Here is a 20,878-nt window from a genome sequence, read left to right as displayed (position 1 = left end):
TTGTTTCAGGACTGCTAAGAAGAATATTTCCAACCCTGTTACAAAAACGGTTTGGGCTCCCTCCCAGCTGCTGTTCCATATTTACAAAGGAAATTTAGATTGGAGAAAATTACACTTTTTATTGTTGCTTTGAAAATGGAGGTCAGATTGCTGAGCATAAATTCTTGTTATTTTTTCCATCTTCATTGTGTGAATTAGATTTATCAAATATCACGTTTTTTGTATGATTGCTGTGGATGGTCTATTGCTATTTTATGTTTTGTGTTGTCTAGCATATAACAGACACTGGACAAATGTTTGCTATAGAAAAGGAATACCAAGTCATTGTATCCAAAATAAAACTTGGGATTATTTGTAGTCATCTAATAAGTGTATGCAATTCCAATATCAGAGCATCCTTAATTTTATTGAATGTTTCTCTTTAAAACATAATAGAAAACTGAAACATACAAATTAAAAGTACCATTAAAATCTAATGGCAAGGAAAATCATTTGATAGTTATAATCAAAGCTGGATCTTCAAGTTGGAATCCTTTCTCTTAAATTTCATGGAACTAAGGTAAATGACTGAAACTTGTCTTTCTTAGAATGATGTTGCTCTTGTAGATATGTATTAGAAAGACCTATTGATATACCACTTATCAAGTGATTGGTGTTTAGGCAATAAGATAACAGATAATTACAATCATTTTTATTTTACTGTAGAAACATTTTACCTAATCTTTTTTATAAAAAATAATTATCTCATTGTTTTTATTTAGTTTTATGTCATAAAATAATTTTTGTGACTTATAGCACTCTAAATTCAGTGGTAATCAGAATGTGATGATATCCAAATAAATTATATTCTCTATTTTCCAATAAAGATATATATATATACTAAAATTCCAAAATTTAATTGGATCAAAGATAATGTTTATTGACATGTAATAGTCCCAGAAAATGTATGATCCTTGCTTTTAATTATTATTTCTTTACAATATATTTATTTTCACTTGACAACCCAATCTGACAGTCTATTTTTATAAGAAAGGTAACAATATTTTTACTAATGTTTATAAGTGGCACACAAAATAGTATAATGACAGTAGTCTACATTCATAGCATAAATTCATGGCATTAGTACATATATAATTATAAACCAAATTTAGCAATAGTCTACTATAAAATAATTTTAGAGTTTGAAACATTTATTATTATAAGAATCTAAGTTTACTGTTCTATTGATATTCAGCCCTTTATATATCATATGTCCATAAAATAATAGGGCTCTTTTAACTTCCAAGACTATTTACTTATTTTTTTTAAATATTTATTATGTATACAATATTCCACCTGTGTGTATGCCTGAAGGCCAGAAGAGGGCACCAGACCCCATTACAGATAGTTGTGAGCCACCATGTGGTTGCTAGGAATTGAACTCAGGACCTTTGGAAGAGCAGGCAATGCTCTTAACCTCTGAGCCATCTCTCCAGCCCGACTATTTACTTATAATTCCATCTAATTTCATACATAGTAATGTATTTGGGCTAGGGAGATTCAGTAAACTAAAAGACCTATGTTAATATAGCTACCTCGAAATCCTAGTTAATTCAATTAATATTTTCATGGCTCAGGGTCTTGCTTATGTTAACCATTTTGTCTACAAAGTAGAAATATATATTTCTACAATTCAGAGATTTTATACTCTATTTAGGTCATATCAAAAAGTCACTGTAAACTATTAAGATACACTGTGAATCTATACCAGTTCTAACCCTACAAAATTTTATCAAGGATTTTATTAACAAGCTCATGAATTATATGCACACATATATTGTATATATATATTCATCAATTTGTTTTCTAGAACACAGAATTGCAAAATTTTTCTGCAGTTAGATTTATCTTCCATTGCAGAGAGATAATTATCAAAAAGGCTACATATAAAAATAAATAGGGAAAACATTTGTGAAGTGTGAATATGGAGGTAGGAACTGTGTTGTTGGTGCCCATGATAGAAGAGTGGGAGAGCAATTAACAGAGCGGAGAGAGAGAGAGAGAGAGAGAGAGAGAGAGAGAGAGAGAGAGAGAGAGAGAGAGAGATTTGTTGAGAATATTTTGAATAAATACTTGAAGACCAAAATGGAAACAACAATGCAGATAAACAGGGAAGAATGCTTAAGGCAGAGAGAACATGTAATTTGAGATGTATTGAAGTTACAGTGAAGATCACTTTAGGCAGAAAAGAATAAAACAATACAATGAGAATGTTAGATTTGAGCAGTGACCTAGCCAGGTACTATTAGGTTTCATTATTTATGGAAGCACTTTGCATTTCACTTTAAAATAAATAGGAATCAATTGAAAGGTTTTGATGTGACATATATGATGTATATTTTCAAATGACAATCCTGTTCATATTAATAATAGATGAAGTGGATGAAGATTTTTGGCTGAAAATTAAATAAGGTTAATCAGGCAATTCATGGAAGAATAATGGTGTTGATTTTTAAGATGTAGTGATCTCAACTTACAGCTTGTTATAAAGTCATGAAAACATCAAGACATATATAATGAAGATAAAAAGCAGTAAATACCCAAGGACTGGTCACAGAAACATTTCACCCTTAAAGGAGAGAGGGAGGTGTCTATGATCAATAGTGATTACCAAGAAACAGATGGGCAATAGATTAGACTAGCTCCAATGAATACCTTTCTCAGGCTCGTCACATGGCACCAGTACCAAGAATATTAATTCCCTTATGTTTCATGTATTTATAAATGAGTTATTTGTATGCAAGATGTAGTTCTTACACAGATTTTTCTGTTTCTTATCTGTTCTATTTCTCTGCTAAGTAAATGTTCCACCTCTGGTTACTTTGATGTTTAAAACAAAACTTCCATGTCTATTCAGTGAGATTCTTATGTTAGTTAATTCACTTCTCATCTGAAAATAAGTTTATTTCAGTATTACCCCTTTGTGTGCTTGTGTATAAGTAGGGTTTTTTTGCAGTTTTATTGTGTGTGCAGGTGTGTGCACAGGTGTTCTTGCAGAGGAAATAGCCTAGCCACTGTCATTGTTCCTCAAATGTCATCACTCTTGTTTTTCTAAACAGTCTCTTTTATGAACTAGAATATTTAGGGTGGTCGAGGAGCCTGAGAGATCCAACTGCCTTAGGTAGGTTCACAAATTCATGTCATAATATCTGGTTTTTTCTCTTGGTTCTGGGGACTAAACTCAGTTCCTCATGCTTGTGCAACAACCACGTTATCCTGAGCTGTCTGTCCATTCTTCAAAGCTTTACTTCGAATAGTTGCCTGAAATGTTAAATTGCACGTTCTTAGGTATTTTACTTGTTCACTATTTTTGGTTTATACCAAAGTTCTAAAATCAGTTGTAATTTTTCTTTTTAGTAGTTCTTAAATCTGTATGTCTTTTCAAAATCACTTAAAACATCTATGTTTTAGAATTCATTAACTTTAATAATATTGGGCTTTATATGTCTATATCTATATATTATTTTACATGCTTGAGGTTTGCTTAGTTTCCCAGTTGGAGTACTAGAACTCTTAATGATTTTAGGAAATCTTAAACAGTTCCCATCTCTGAAATTGCTTTTCTTCCTATGTGAGTGGTATTTTTCTATTCTCCTTGATATTATGAAGGTAGCTCATAAGAATCGAAACTTTGGCATGGAGTTTATTTTTATCTCCATAATGCATCTAGTACAAACCTATGTATAATTCTTGCCTTTAACTCTCCCAAAATATTTTCATAGCCATTAGCTTCAATATCATAGATGATTATTTATTTATATCTACATTTGGAAAAATGGGTTTCCTCTGAACTCATATTTATTCAGAATCCCCATGCATTGTAAAATGAGGGGTGAAAATCAGTCATTATACCGTTCTCTTAGAAATTCATTCTAGCTTTACATATATCTCTTTCCTAAACATCCACTGAAGTATCAAGCTACACAAATAGAAGAAGAAGCAAAAAATATTATCAAAATTGCAGAAACTATTACCATCATCAAAATCTAGTAGAAATAGATTTATAAAATCTTAACATATGTAATTTCCCTCTTAACCTTTGTGATATATTAATTACAGTATTTACGCTGAGCAGATGAAAATTCTATAACCAAGTGACTCTTGGGTCAATAATTTCCTTGGCAACTACTATTAGTGTTTTATAATCACAACTTCATTTACAGACGAAAAATTTGTCTCTAAATAAGAACATTGTTTATTTTCCAAGGATGTTGCATTGACAGTTGATAACCTTTGTTTTAACTTCAACATGAATAAAAATATCTATGTGTAATTATGTAAAGAAAATGCTTTCCCTTTTTCTCTCAAGAGTAACTTCTCTTCACTATGTAGTAGAAAATAGAATATAAAAATTGTGCTTTGTGAATAAGTATGAAATCTAGGATCAGACATTATTTTATGTAAGATGCTGGAAAAGAGCACTGAAATTAATTTTTGTGTATTTATGTTTAATATTAAGACATTTACAAGCAATGAAAGCATAAAGGTAACTTGATACTTTCACCATAATGTTTTTATAATGAACAATAGTTCCTTATAACTCCATCAAACATGAATTGTTCTCCATTATTTTCCATCATATTGTTCTCCATCAAACATGAATTCTATCAGCAATCTCAAATAGCATTTTCACTTTTAACTGCACCTGTTCAAATATGAGGGCCTATAGGTTCTATTCCTCTCATAAAATTTAGGGCACTCTAATGTTAGATATTTTGAGACATTATAGAATAAGGACACTTTGCTTAATTCTGTTTTTCCTCCAAATACTTGAATATAAATCTTTATTCCTTCCACATTCTGAAATTACTGGATTCATTTGATGTCCTCTGTCTTTTAGGTATGAATTTGGATAATTTCAGTAACAATAAAAACAATATGAGGATGTCAAAATAATCAAACTAAATGCTTAAGAAAGAAAGAGAAAATACTGTACAAAAATTTTAATTCATAAGTTATTAGAAAAACTGTCCACAGTATAAACATTTTACATAGTAAGTTAAGGAATAATTTTATTATGTTTTTAGTGCTTTTTTAAAGTGAATATTATGAAACATTAATATCCAACAACTTTTTAGAAACAAATGTTTTGGTAATACATACTGTAGATCTTGTCAATACATTTTCTGATTACTCTGGTATAATAAAAGCTTTCCTTCTTGATATATTATTGAAACTCAGTTCATATTCACTCTTTAAGATACTAGTCTTACGTTCATTTCCATAACATCCCTACTTTCAGAGAACTGGTAATAAAAGTGCTTCTTGGGCAGTAGTCTCCATATCCCAGTTTGTATTTATAAAGTATTTTTAAAGCTGAAACTATTAAAAGATTGTATGTCAAAGATTCAGTATTCATTTTTCCTAAATGAAATGATGACTAAATGAGTAGGAATAAATACAAACTTATAATTTAAAAGAGTTCACCAAAAAAATCAAACTTTTAAAATTCTGGAATGAAAATAAAATCACTGTGCTTCAATATAGAAGAGACATATTTATGTGAGTATAGCAGCACAATAGCAGAAATGGAGATAAATATTCCATAATTGGTGATAAACAATAGAGTTCCTAGAATTTTGTGAAAGTGTAAGAGACATTAGTGACTTAGCATCAATGTTTTATCTCAGAAGGAACACATTTGCCTTACAGCAAAGATTATAGTGTTGTTGGAAAGACATTGAAAGTAGAAATTGGAATTAGAGGCTGTTGAAACAACCCAGAGGAGAGTTGATGTATATCAACTGAATGTCTTATTCTACTTTGGCTTCATTTTCCCCTTAACAAAAGAATTTTGTTTTAATTCCTTTATTCAAAAGTAAATACATAAATACTTTTGTTTTTTATACATAATAATAGCTGATGTCTGAATGTATTGCCTCTAGCATTTTGAAGATCATGTAACAACTATTGTATTCAATATCTATTGTTGATGAAGTCTTCTGTGAGTATTATTAGTCTTCAGCTATTACTAGACTCTTCATTATTTAATATCATAATTTCTTCAAGACTAGATAGGTATGGACACAGTGTTGTTTTTCAGCAGTAGTAGATTTTTATGCAATGTGAAAAGTCATGTAAACTGAAATCAATTCCAAGTTATTAATGCCACATAATTATATAAAATATTGTCTTTTCACCACGTTCTCCAATTTTACAGTCTGGAACCCTTCAGATGAGTATTCTAGTTTCCAAGTTGTTTAGAATTTTCAGCAAAGCAAGTTTCCTTAGTACATTCTAATTTATAAATATATTCTTACTAAAATATATACATGATTTTTTTTGCTATGGAGCTTATGAAGCCTTTACATTTGTACCTTAGTCTTTATTTTCATGAAGATGGTCAAAATTTAATAAGAACTTAATCAGCCGGGTGGTGATAGTGCACATCTTTAATCCTAGCACTCGGGATCAGGATTCAGAGGCAGTCAGATCTCTGTGAGTTTGAGGCCAGTCTGACCTACAAGAGCTAGTTCCAGAACAGACTGCAAAGCTAGAGAAACCCTGTCTTGAAAAACAAAAAAAAATTAAAAAGAAAGAAAATTTCATAAGAACTTTATCAAAAAATTTGTGTAGACTCATACCCTTCATTGATTGAGACAAAAGTTTTGTCTGAAATATCTGCTAATATTATCTGACAGCATAAAAAAATACTTGGCCATAGATCAATGTGTATTGATCACAATAGATTAGATAAAGTTATTGTTTTTATCCTTTTTTCAATGTTTTATTTTTTTCTTTTTTAAAAAATAAAAATATTGTTCTCATTTTAAACAAATGAATCATAATGAATCTAACTGTCCTAATGGCTTAAAAATCACTGCCTCCATAGCAGACAATGAGGACTACTGAGAACTCAAGAACAATGGCAATGGGTTTTTGATCCCACTGCACGTACTGGCTTTGTGGGAGCCTAGGCAGTTTGGATGCTCACCTTACTAGACCTGGATGGAGGTGGGTGGTCCTTGGACTTCCCACAGGACAGGGAACCCTGATTGCTCTTTGGGCTGACGAGGGAGGGGGACTTGATCGGGGGAGGGGGAGGGAAATGGGAGGTGGTGGCGGGGAGAAGGCAGAAATCTTTAATAAATAAATAAATAAAAATAAAATAAAGCAATAAAAAATAAAAATGTGTATATTAAATCTCTAACTTAAAACAATAGTTTCTATAAGCTAATTTAATAAGCTAAGAACTGTTTTATAACTGTTCTATCAAATAAAAACAAAATTATTCTACTAGGACATAAGGAGGTGGTTCCAAAGGAAAATACTCACCTTGAAAGGATAATGGCTGAGATTTGAGTTCAAGTACCAGAGCCATGTGTATTATCTAATCTAATAATATATATTATATCTAATTATATATATTATACCTGCTACATATTATGTTATATATTATTATTATTGACATGGTTGTATATGTTTGGACTCTAAGTATTAGAGAGGCAGGAGGATGGATTCTTGGGTCTTCTGGTAGATAAATAAGCCTAGATACTTGGTTTCCAGGTTAATCTGAAATCCATTCTTCTACCAATATTTGGAACTTAAAGAAGAGTTGGCTGGAACCTGGACAACAACACCCAAAGCTGTCTTCTCACTTAGAGTTCAACCTGCATCCACACACATGCACATTTAACAACACCTACATTTGCAACCACGTACACATGAACATACATGCTTCCTTATATACAGAAATTATCCTACCATGTTTGTTGCCTGCTATTGTAAGCTTCAGCGATTTATGCAATATTATGCTTATAATATTAAATATGAAAGATCATAGACTTTAATGTTCAGTCAGTGAAACTTAAGACTCAAAGTAAAATAATTCCAGTATTTCCCTTTTTTATTTTTAATTTTTATATTTTTAGGCAGGTTGACTGATCTTGATGTCCTGGTTCTGGTACCTAGACCTCATAACTGTAGTAATTACAGACATGCACCATCATGACTGACTAGTATTTCTTAAATTATTTTGTTTTCAATTTATTTGTAATACTTAGCTGCAATTAAACTTTAGACTATTGAATTTCATAAAAACCGCATACTTAGAAACTTTCTTAAGAATATAAAAAGAAGCCACAATAATATGCAATGTATTGTCCCATACACATTTAGAAAACAATTATTTTAATTACTTTAGGCATGTTACAGTACAACTGTAATAAATAAAATTAATAATATCATAGAAACAATATCATTTTGGAATTGAATCCCATGACAAAGCAAAACAATCATTTTGTCTCAGACATTTATATCCTGGGTTTCTGATGCGTACTTCCTGGAAATGCAGATGGTGGTCATTCTTCTTTACCTTCTAAGAACTTGAGTAAGGAAGAAAAGTATATTGGTCAAAAAGTCTCTGTTGCTTCTACCCTGCTATGAATTATAAAAAATGATTACATAATTTTTGAACTGCCTTTTCCAAGAGGGTATCAGAAATGGTCCATTCTGTCCTTTAAATGGACTCTCTTTTCCTTTTGGATTCTAGTGCTCTAGTGACGACAATTTTATTTAATCTTCCATCAAATAACAACTTATCATGAGCCATTTATTTTGTCTAATGAGCAATGTGACCCACTAAGTGCCTAATCCAAGAGTAAAGACTGTAGTAGTAATATCTAAGTCAATGAGATGACCTTATGTAAGTCAAAATAACATATTTCATAAAATACATTATTCAGAAGATATACAGTAAGAAAGTAAAATTAGCATGGGATGATCTCAGGAAAGCAATGCATATTTCTGAATTAGACAGTGAAGTAAATAAATGTATGAGAAATTGACAAATTCACATTGCCAATGTTATGAAAAATGATGCAGCAAAAGAAATTAAGATGTTTATATTTTCTCTTTCATTTTGAATAAGGGTCCTTTTCCTATCACTTGTCCTCTGGTCTTTAATCTTGAAAATTAAGCTCAAAGTTACAGAAGCCCAAAGTGAGGGGAACTACTCACTTTTAGAATGTGCAATAGAAGTTTCTTATTGAGCCTATATTTTTGGTGCTGTTAGTAGGCTTCTGTTAATAGAGTAGTAGTTGCAAACACACACGTGGGTTTGCCAGTAACAACTCACAATTTGTGCAAAGTTGAGTCTTCGAAACTGAGCAAAACTGCTCTCAATGTCCCGCCAGCGCTTGCTGAGCTGGATCTGAGTTGGCTCCACTGCCATTGCGGCCCCATTCTCAGACAAGCCCTCAGCTTGCCTGCGCACTGCATTCAGCTCCTCTTTCTTCTTCTGCAATTCACGATCAATTTCCTATTGAGCAAAATCAATACAGGGCCCAGGGCAGTTAGCTAACCACATCAACCGACCTACAAGTAGCAAATACTTCGCTCAGAAATTTCATAGGCTGTTGTTCCTTTTTTTGTATTTTCATCATTTCGAAATAATGGAAGGTGTCACTGTCATCTTCACCCAGTAAGCCAAATATAATTTTATGTTTCATTTGAATGCTCAGTTTTAGATATTCTAATTAGATTATTAAATGTTTCTTAGCATTCTGTTTCTTTTGAATTTTTCTGGTGCTTTGAGAATTGACCCAAATTTAGAGTGATTCTTCACTTATTTACTAGGGATAATTCATATAGAATATAATTTAGAGGGTAAGTGACTACTTTATTTTAAAGGTTTGAGGAAATCAACAGAGAATGAAGCAAAATAAAACATGTAAAATAATAACAGAAAGAAAACATCTTTGGACAATTTGCAAATAAATCTATAGAGATTTGACAGTGATATGGAAAGATGCTCTGATGAAATGAATGTGCTAACACGAGAAAGAAGTAGTCCATGTACCGATAAGTCATTAGTTCATCTGGAACAAAGATACACAGAGTCAATTACAATTGGGCCAGAAAACACATGACAGTTAATAATTCACTTCACATTGTCTAACATTTTATTCGTTCAACATTACGTCAATTCAATAACACTCAGTACAATACAGTTACTGAAACAAAACACAATACAAAGAAATACATCAAAGCACAGAGCAAGCTTCTAGAGGACCCCAGACACATTTTATATATGATCATTGTAGGTTATGTTAATGTAGTTAAAATCTAGCCGCAAAATCTAGTATTGCCATTCTAAAACAACTTTACCTTTATTTTCCTTTCATCTCTGGGTTCAGGTAGGCTGGCTAATTTTTTTTCAATGTCATCCAAGCATTTCAGGAGATCATCAGCCTGCCTCTTGTACTGATACCATTGGTGAGAAATTTCTAGGGCTTTTTTTCTTCTTTGAGACCTCAAATCCTGTTCATGATGCAGATATTATTAAAATATCAATATATGTGGATAATACACTCTTTCTGCAGTTATTTATGAAAACTAAGTTGAGACCTTGTCTTTTTAATTGCTTTGTAAAAATCACATGTAAATACAACACAGAGGCAAATTATTAAATTATGTATTTATGCCTTAAGATCTATGTACAGAAGCTAAGAAACATTAATAACACAAAATATTATTCTTTGAATATTTAAACTTGATTACAAATCTTTTTGACATTTAATTAAGTCTTAATTATCTAAGAAAATGATTGCATAGTACATTTGAAACAATTTCATATATAAATACAATGAATATAACCAGTTAGTTACAAAAGCATTGAGCTACACTTGACTTTTAAAGTACTTAAAATTCTCCTGAGTAAATTGGGAGTATGGGGACCTTGGGAGAGGGTTGAAGAGGATGGAAGAGACATGGAGAGGAGCATAGAAAAATGTAGAGCTCAATAAAAATCAATAAAAAAATTCTAAAATGTATATGTTCAGCTTGGGGCTTATCAACAAAATTAACACATACTATATACATTCATGGTTTTAGAAATGTCTATAAAGTTAGGTCATTAATATCATTGCTTAAAATTTTAGTTATTTTGGAAACTGAAGAAATGTCTCAGTAGTTATGAAGATTGGAAGGTCCTGGTTTGACTCCCAGTACCCATATAGCTGCTCACAACCATCTGTAACTCCAGTCCCAGAGGTTCTGGCCTCTGTGGGCAATTCATACACATTGTAACAGAAAAACATGCAGGAAAAATACCCATATACATAAAAATTGAAATCAATATAATAATTTTAATTAGTTATTTTAAAGTTTTTACATGTTTATGTGTAGAAGTATAACTATTCTTTATAGAGCTATGATTGTACATGAAATTAATATTAAACAACCCTTATTTTTCTTTCAATGCAAGCTTAGCCAGTATTTTTATTATAGTAGATCATATTCAAAGTATAAAAATAATTGCTATTTCAAAAAGAGTGAAGAGTTTTCAATCAACTTGGTGATAAAAAACAAACTCTTAATAAATTTTCAAAGGAGAAAGTAGTATTTGTCTGGCTCATAGAAGTTCACTCAAAATTGTCTGAAATCAATGGAATTAGCTAAAATACCAGTTTGTATCCCCACTGAAATGCAACAACTCTATCTACAGATTCATTTAATCAAAGAGTAGCAATTGTGCTTTTTATGCAAGTTAATATGAATTTAAAAAATACCAAAAAAGAACCGAATGTTTCGTTGCCTTGGAAACTTCAAACCTCTTTTAAAATATTTTATAATAATGTAATTACAACTACTTGGTTAACTGCATAACTGTTAAGTTGGTTGGCAAACAAAGTTGATTTTTATTAATTCCTTGTGGCATTAAGATTTACTATTTCTTTTAGTTTGTACTTTGTGTGTCATTTCTAAACTTCATGTAAAGGTAATACATGCCTTGGAAGCATCAGATGGAATTCTGCTCCCCCTAACAATATACTAAGGTTCAGTTTTGGGACTTATTGAACTGTAACTTATTCATGATACAATGTACATATTGGATAAAGGACTTGAAGGTTATAAATCTGATAGTATTTTTTTGGGTTTCAGTAGAAAGAGGTAATGTGCAAAATAGAATATTATTTTTTTAAAAAATATGTATTTGTTAGATTATGGAAGATGGCCTCTAGATACTACTGACCAATAGTACATATTTCCTCGTGTGACTAATCTATAAACTTCCAAAAGCTTTTGTCACAGAAGAGTGTGAATTACACAGGTTTCTGATGTTCTGTGTACATTATGATTTGCTCTTGTATTTCCCTCAAGGAAGAGATCTTTTATATTTACTGTATTTATCAGCAATTACCTTCAGAACACCTGCTGCCCAATTAGACTCTCCTTGTTGATTTCTTGCAAGCACAAGATTGTGTAATTACATTCTCAGCAGTGTTTACTTGCTTAACAATAAGGAAAAAGATCCTACACACTTTTTTGCATATAGAAAGCAGACTCCATCCATCTACTAGGCGAATCTATCTATATAGCCATATATGTTTAAAGCAATGATTCACGATGAAATATATTACAATTAGCAGTATTAGAAATAAGCCATGAAGGAAAATATATAATATTGCAAAACATACACAAAAATAATGCTTCACAAAATGTTTAGCATATCTAGTTCCATCTCAAGGACTGCATAGACAGCATTAGAGAAAAATCAAGTTATTCTGCTCTTGCACAGTACAGATGGGTCACAAGGATACTTGACTGCATATACTAAAGATGATAGTATTTTTCAAGTGCATTGTGAACATTTTTGAGGGTTTCTATATAAATGAAATTAGGCTCTTGTAGATTCCTAAATGTCTGCTTTTACAAAGTATCTGTTATAAACAGAGTGAAGTTTATGATTTTTTAATGATCAAAATACAGGCCCTACTAAAGAAACAGTTACCAAAATACTAGACCTACCATATAGAAACTGCAACAGTGGAGGAAATAACAATTGATTATTCTGGCAATCAGGACAAATACAACACCAGCTTATATAAATGAAACATATTTGAAAATAAATTTTTAAATACTGAGAATAATACTTTTGCATAGCTTGTAATATTACTAAGAAAAAGAACAAAACAAAGGTTATGTCACATCTCTGAAAACTGGTTTCACAAGGAAATCATAAATAAAGCACACACATTAAAAGATAAAAGTAATTTTCTGGTAACTAAAATTCTTAAACAGATTTTCTTTATGTACGTTGTTTTTTACCCTATACATACAAAATCACAGGCAAAGCACATTAGAATTTGAGCTCTAATACCTTGAGAGCATTATGTTTTGTCTGTAACAGCTGCTGTTTTATCTTTATTTCCTCTCGCTTTCTCTCATCTGTGATTCTTTGTTGTAAGTTGTCTCCTCTTTGCAACAATTCATTTACAGTACCCTCATTGTCTTCACTCTGATTAAAAACAACAAGTACAGTCTTCATTTTGATTCTAAAAATGCTGTACATTGTTAACAAAGATAAACATATTTAAATACACACAAAAATTGAGTTTACAATTTTTAGGGAATGCTGTCATAAAACATGCTCAGAATATTTCTTTTATGCTTATATAAAAAAACAAAGTTTATGTGTAACTCTTCTAAAGAATGAATTTTGAGTGGCATATGTATGAATTTGGAGTGTAAGGCACTTTAGATCATAGAAGTTATAATTTACTATAAAATATTTTTTTGGATTTTATTTATATTACTTCTAAATATATTTAAAATGTATAGGGAAATAAGCTAATCTTGTTGCTTTCAATGGTAACTATCTACATCTGTACAGTAAATTTTACATACTAATCTATGCTTTATATTTAAACCTAAATGGTCAAATTTAGTATCTGGAATATTAATAAAAACAGTGGGGAAAATTGTAAGATATTGAAAATGATTAATTTCTAAAATGACACACAATTATGCTAGGTTTAAGCAAACAAAATAATACTACTAGTATATGTTAAAATAACTTTGAATTTTTTCAGTTCTCTTTGTTTTCTTCTCTAAGAACAATAGTTTAATTTGATTTACTTACAAATATTATTTGAAAAAGTGCTGTTGCAATCTTATTGCAATATTGATTACATTTGTGCATCTCTTGTTTCTTACCATTCAACTCCAAATATGAAAAATATCTACGACAAAGGCATAGTATGCAATGGTATGCAGGTATGTCAATGACACACAAACTTCCAAAGACACATTTATGTATACATTTATATTATTATGTATTCTAATAAATGTAATATGTGTAAATCTATGACATGTTTAAATTTTGAAATACAACAGCGGACTTATCGAATGTGTTTAAAGGAAATGGGATTATTTTGTACAGTTGTCATTAGAAGTAAACAAAACTAATTTGTTTCCCTAAGTGAGTATTCTATGGCAGGTTGTTACTGAGACTGAGAAGTAACAACTTTCTTTGACATCTCCACCCTGGAATTTCTTCTTTGACATGAAGTAGAGGTAGCTGGATCTCAGAATTTTGGGAAATTTCTTCCTGTCTTTCTTTCCATGAGTTGAGAGGTGAAGACCTCTAAACTTCTTACATAAGGAGTACTGATTAGGATAGCTCCCAAAAGTTAGAATTACTATGAGAAAGGCTAAGAGTACTGGGCAGAAATATTTCTCCAATTGCTCTATATTATCTAGCATCTAAAAATCATATATTTCCTCCAATGCTGTTTTTAATCATAGTCTAATATAACTCTAGCATTGACACATATATGAAAATCTCTATTGTGACCCCTATAAAGGTTAAGTATGCTACAGTGGTAATGGTAGCGGAAAAGGGGGAAAGAACTTGTGAAAAAGTAAAGTGAATGCAGCATAAATATACTCAGTGAATAGTGATGTGACGCAGAAATAGTCAAGCCAGTGAAAAATATAAAAGATATTTTGAAATTAACAAGGATTGGAGGAATATGTTCTTGTTGTACGAATGTAAAGGCCACATGTACATATGTTTTACTCCCATTGAATAAGATATATATATATATATATATATATATATATATATATTCAGCATTTTCTTAAATCTTTGGTAAAAACCACTTTGTTAGAAACTTTGATAGACAATTTTACATTTCACACAACTGTCCTTTCTATTATGAAAAGCATCAGGTATATATAAGACTATAATTTCTATTATATTTTAGTTTACATCCTGAATGACTCCTATTTCTTTTTACATTTTGCCTTCTGAATTTGAAAATGAAAAAGCGAGCCAAAATACAATTGAACTATTTATTAGAAGTTGAAAGTGTTCCCATATGTTCATAAGATGGTAATTTGGCAAGTATAATAGCATGTCAAAAGAAATACTTTTCATTTAATAAAATTATTTATAATAATACTATGTGAATGTTGGTATTCTGAGAATTCAGTTGGAGACATAAGTTATAATATTTCTTTCCAAATATTTACTCATTTTCATTCCCAGTTCATTCACACTTTCATCATAACCAATTTACCATATCTTTATTGAAGTCTTCCTCTTTCAGATTCACCCCCTGCTGAATTTCAGCCTCCAGTGGTTCAAGCAATTTTTGTATATCTGAGTTAAACTGCTCCAATTCCTTCAAAGGAATGGAGGCCTAAAAAAAAAAGATAGTGCTAATTTAAATCAAGATTACTTTTTATTAGAAACATAAACCAAATGAAACACATTTATTCAGCCCCCTATTGCTAAAATAATGTCATGCATTATGTTTCCATATTAAAGTTTATGAAGGTTTTGAAATACAACTGGGAAAGTATCTGAGAATGCATATATGGAGAAATACTTGTCATCAGAGCTGAACATACATGCAAGATAATGTGATTTATCATTGCAGAATAGCAAGACAGTTAATTTACACATATTTGTCTGTGCTAATTTCTATTACTTTAAAGTTAAATTTTACCTTATTTTAGGCATTCTGTTAGTATAAAGTTAAATAAATGTCTGTTCAAAATTGCCACATTAATCAATAACAGTAACCTTGGGAAAAATTTTTAGAAAAAGGATGTGACAATCTGTTTAAATATTTCAAATGCTATATTTAGGATGGTATAAATTCCTGGCATATCCTCATAAATCAACATAAACTTGCACCAGGAACGTTTGCTTAGGTAACACAAATATATCCTTATGACTAAAACCCAAATATTTCACATACTTCACAACGTATTTAAATCTGAAACTGATAGTGATCATGGTCTCAACATTTTTCATAATCCTTTGATTTCCTACACAAAACACTTGAAAATGCATGAAAAGACATTGAAAATAAAATATCCAGAAAAACAGGCAATCATTCAAGTTCTGTTAATAAAGTGTACTTCTTTCGTACTTTTAAACATTATGTTGTATTTAAATCTTTTATAATTATAACACTAGAAATTATTTTTCACCTAAACAATTTTAAAAGTTAACAGATAGCAGAGAAAATATGGTTTTCTTCCATAATTATTTCATGTTATGGAAATAAAAAAACACCCATGCATTTTATTCCCAAGTTTAGGTTAATTTTATGAGGTTTGGTTCCTTTCTGTTCTTTCCAAGCCATATTTCCAGTAATAGTATGATATTATCACTTTTAGATGATATTATTAAATTATATTATCATTTTTAGATAAAATGTTCTGAGCAAAAATTTGTATTAGACCTCAAGGAAAAACTGATTATTTTATGTTAGTTACTAGTTGGACACTAAATAAATTATTGCTATTCATAACAGCATCACTGTAACATGAAATGTTAATAATGACACATCTTCAATGTTCTTCTCCCCGTCCCATGAAGGGTTTAAAGGGCCCTTTTTGTTTGTTTGTTTGGTTGGTTGGTTGATTTTTCGAGACAGGGTTTCTCTGTGGCTTTGGAGCCTGTCCAGGAACTAGCTCTGTAGACCAGGCTGGTCTCAAACTCACAGATATCCGCCTGCCTCTTCCTCCCGAGTGCTGGGATTAAAGGCGTGCACCACCATCGCCCGGCCCTAAAGGGCCCTTTTAAAATAACTGATTATAATAGTATTTCTTCTAATTTTAATTATGTTTTGTCATTTGAAATGCCATAAGTTTTGGAAGGATAGAAACTAAAAGCTTTCAATTATCATAATACCACCTCAGTTCACATGACTATAGGCTGCAAATGTATATGTAATCCAGTCTGGTGGTAATTTAAATTATTTTTCACTTTTGCTGATACTCAGTGAGAACAACATATTGTTCAACATGACTTTATGGATAGAAAATGAATGTTTAAATCAACCCTTTCACTAACTAGATATCAAAATAATGAGTCTATTTGTGGTCAGATTTACATTTTTTCTTCACCTGCTTCTTTGCTAGCTTATCACCTGTCCACAAACTCAAACAGAGCAATTTCAAGGGTTCAGTATGTGGTTTCTCTGGCCCTTCTTTCATCTTCCATATCGAATTAATTGTTTTTCAAAGTCCAATGCCTTTCAAATTGTCACATTTAGGTATGAATTTTACTTTTGCATTTCAGTTCTAATTTTTCAAGAGCTAATCAGTTTTTTACTTAAGCTTATTATCTTTTCCTCAAAGTATATAGGACATCATTTTACCTTATTTTGTTAAGACCACATTTCTATTCGCAGACAACCATTCTCAAAAGACAAATCATATTCTTAGATACATTGTCAGATCTTGCCTATCTTTGGATCTAATAAATATCAAATATAAATCAATTGCCTAAGGTACACTTTCTTTGTAGTCCCAGTAGTAACAAAGATCTCCAAAAAGGTGTCCAATTCCCTTCCTTACCAACCAGTTCCATCCAGTGCAATGTACGCAAGTCAATATGCCCCTGACTAAACACTAATGCAATTGTGCTTTTTTTTTCTGCCCAAGAACCTTACACAACTACTAAAAACAAACAAGAAATAGGCTCCAGTGTGTTAGTCAAGTTATTGATTTTCCTTAATTTGCCAAATGTAAATGGACTAAATATTGTAACTATAATTCTTGCATAATAATTGTTTTGCATATGTTATTTTTCTATGTTAAAGTTAAAACTGTTCTTTTTAACTGGACAGAAAAGGGGAGATGATGTGTGAAGTCCTCCAGTATATGTGCTGTTATATTGGCTAATGAATAAAGCTGTTCTGGTCAATGGTTTAGCAGAGTGAAGCCAGGTGGGAAATATGAACAGAAATAAAGAGAGAGAGTGGGCAGAGTCAGAGAGATGCCATGTAGCTGCCTAAGGAAAACAACTCCAGAATGACAGAACCTTACCAGTAGGTCACAACCTTGTTGCAATAGACAGATTAATAGAAATGGGTTAAGATACAAGAGCTAGCTGGAAAAGACACCTAAGCTATGGACCCAACAGTGTTATAATTAATATAGTTTTGTGTAATTGTTTGTGTGTGAGCACCCGGAAAATGAATGCACGGGCTCCTTCTGTAACTCATCTCTTAATCTTTTCTTGAGGAATATTCTAGGCTTTATTTACATCTTCCTGATATAGGATTGCTTTGTAGACCATTTGGTCCCTCTGTATTATTGTTTCTCAAGATACTTATAATGTCCCTCATCTTCTAATAATGGACATATTTTATATCGATATTGGGCTTTACACACTAGCTGAGTAATCTTAGCCAACATTTGCTTTTATCTTTTCTAGAGCATGGGATATTTTATTAGTAACAGTGGGGGGGAAACAACAACTACTTAATACAAATGTTTTGAGGAGTGAGTGTGTTAAAAGTTTATCTGATGTAAAATAAATGGTCAGTAAACATCTATTATCATTGTCTCCCAAATTCCTGTGCACCTGTGTGACACAAATTAATGCTCAATATATCTTGTCTCAAATGCTAAATTGTAGCCATTGCCTGATGTTACTATTTTGGAAATGTTTCTGTAAGAAAAATACTTCTTGGTTTCATGTTTTTATTTTTCCAAATAATTATAGAAAAATAAATTAATTTACTTCTAATGTTAGTATGGAAAAATTTGATAACAATTTGGTAAACTTTATCAAACTGTAAAGAAAACTTGATCTATTAGCCTGTATTATAGAAAATATTCTCAATGAAGAGGCTAATGTACATCTATTTTGTTTTATGAAGTATTTTTATTAGGACCTATTTAGAGAAATATCTTCAGAATCAGTGAGACAAGATCTATTAACTATTAAAATAGCTTTGTTTCATTTTAACTATAGACATTTCTGCTATAGAATATGTACTCCAATATATTTTTTCTAGAAAAGTAAGTAAACGTGACTATAACATTATAATGTCATACCTAAATGAATGTTGCAAGGAGTCTTGCAAGATATGGATACATAAAACAGTGTTTGAGATCAAACACAGAGTATTTTATGTGGTAGACAAATACTCTACCCTCAGTAGTTTATTTACGAATATGCACAAATTCTAAACAGAAAATTCAAATGATGTGACTGATGTTCTGCAATTCACATGTAAAATATAGATAAAAGATATGAGGAGCATATTATTATATATATAAAAGAATAAAACCCAAATGAAAACAATAGAAAGTTGCTAACCAAAGTACTGATGTAAAAAGACTTTCAGAAATACTGTTGAAAAAATGAATACAAATTCACACAAAGAATAGAAACTTAAAAACTGGGGTATTTTATTTTGTTTTGTTCTGTATTTAGTAAAATGCACAGGGTCCAGATTTCTTGATATAAAATCATTCTACATTTGATAAAAGACTATTATTTAAATTAGAGATTAGAAACTACAAGTGTTCTTTAAAATAAATACTTTAAATGGATAGGTAGAAAGTATTTACAGACTAAAATTTGGCTAACATAAAGACATGTTTCTGATTGGGACTTTTTCAACTTTTATTAGAAGTAGCAAGATTTTATTGCTGGAAATAAATAAGCAGATGCTAAATAGTGATGCATTATCTCATACATTTAAAATATTCTTTGAAATAAGTATTGCCTTAAAATATAATACCTCATGATGAAATCTATTCTCTAAGTTCAAGCAAAATATTATTAGTAGTGTATCTCGATAGACATATAATGAAAGTCATAAATGCCATTTAAGATGATCTAATTGTTGAAATGAAAACAAAAATCAGCTTATTATAAATAAGTCCAAAATTTTATCTTCTAAATAACAAAAATAAAAATTATCTTTTACACTCTCTATTTAAAAACAAATATTCAAAATGTACACATATTTTATATTTATACCACATCTTAATTTAGTTTAGGCAATTTTTGATTAATTGATAGACTTTTGTTACAAGTGTAGATTTATTTTCTTTTATCCAGGACAATTGATAGGATTTAGTATTCATTATTAACTAGAAAGGTCTATATGGAATACCATCTTATCAAAAGTATTCAAAATATGAATATTCAAAAATTTTATTGGGTGACATATACATTAGTCATAAAACATCAGTCTCATTCACATGCGTCTTAAATTTTAAATCATTTTTTAAGAGAAATTTTCTAGGTATTCCTTTGTGTGTAAGAAATTTTAAGTGGGTTTTGTATGGAATTTCAAGATTCTCTATCAGTTATTTATTATTTTAAACCACTTTTTACTATCTCTTTCATCTGAAGACAGCATTATCTAATCAGTGATATGCTTTTCCCAAACAGATTTTTTCAGTTTTTGAAATTACCAATACCTTAGTCTGCATTTTGCATAGCAAATATGACCTGATGCTTTTATATGACAGGATGGTTATTATATACATTACAAAATTTTGAGACATCTTGCACATTGATTTATCATGATCACTGTCACAATTAAATTGATGAAAATAATCAACCTAATTATTTCAACTATTTGCAGGAAAAATATCAGTTACTTAATATATATGTGATTACTATTCTATATATGAAAAACTGGTAAAACCTAATTGCTGTCCTTAATAATTCCCTAGTTCACCAGCATTGCATGGTTTCATATTCTAATGAGAAAGACATTCTTGCTAACCAGTGAAAGTTTTCAATGCCATGTTTTCATTGTATATTATTTTGAATTATTATGCAATT

At 30.6% G+C, this 20,878-nt stretch overlaps 1 protein-coding gene across 2 annotated transcripts in view; it reads right to left on the bottom strand.

The window, feature by feature from the left end:
* Positions 1-20,878, bottom strand: part of Dmd (dystrophin) — a 2,258,623-nt gene that overhangs the window by 1,239,413 nt on the left and 998,332 nt on the right. For both annotated transcript variants that reach the window (XM_057760244.1, XM_057760245.1), the window contains 4 exons: positions 15,345-15,467; positions 13,142-13,279; positions 10,147-10,299; positions 9,116-9,298 (listed from right to left, as the gene is read on the bottom strand). In XM_057760244.1, coding sequence (XP_057616227.1) covers positions 9,116-9,298; positions 10,147-10,299; positions 13,142-13,279; positions 15,345-15,467 — 597 coding nt within the window. The remainder of the gene's footprint in view (positions 1-9,115; positions 9,299-10,146; positions 10,300-13,141; positions 13,280-15,344; positions 15,468-20,878) is intronic.

This window comes from Chionomys nivalis, chromosome X, assembly GCF_950005125.1.
Source record: "Chionomys nivalis chromosome X, mChiNiv1.1, whole genome shotgun sequence".
Classification (NCBI taxonomy): Eukaryota; Metazoa; Chordata; class Mammalia; order Rodentia; family Cricetidae; genus Chionomys; species Chionomys nivalis.
This window is presented reverse-complemented; position numbering and strand designations above follow the sequence as displayed.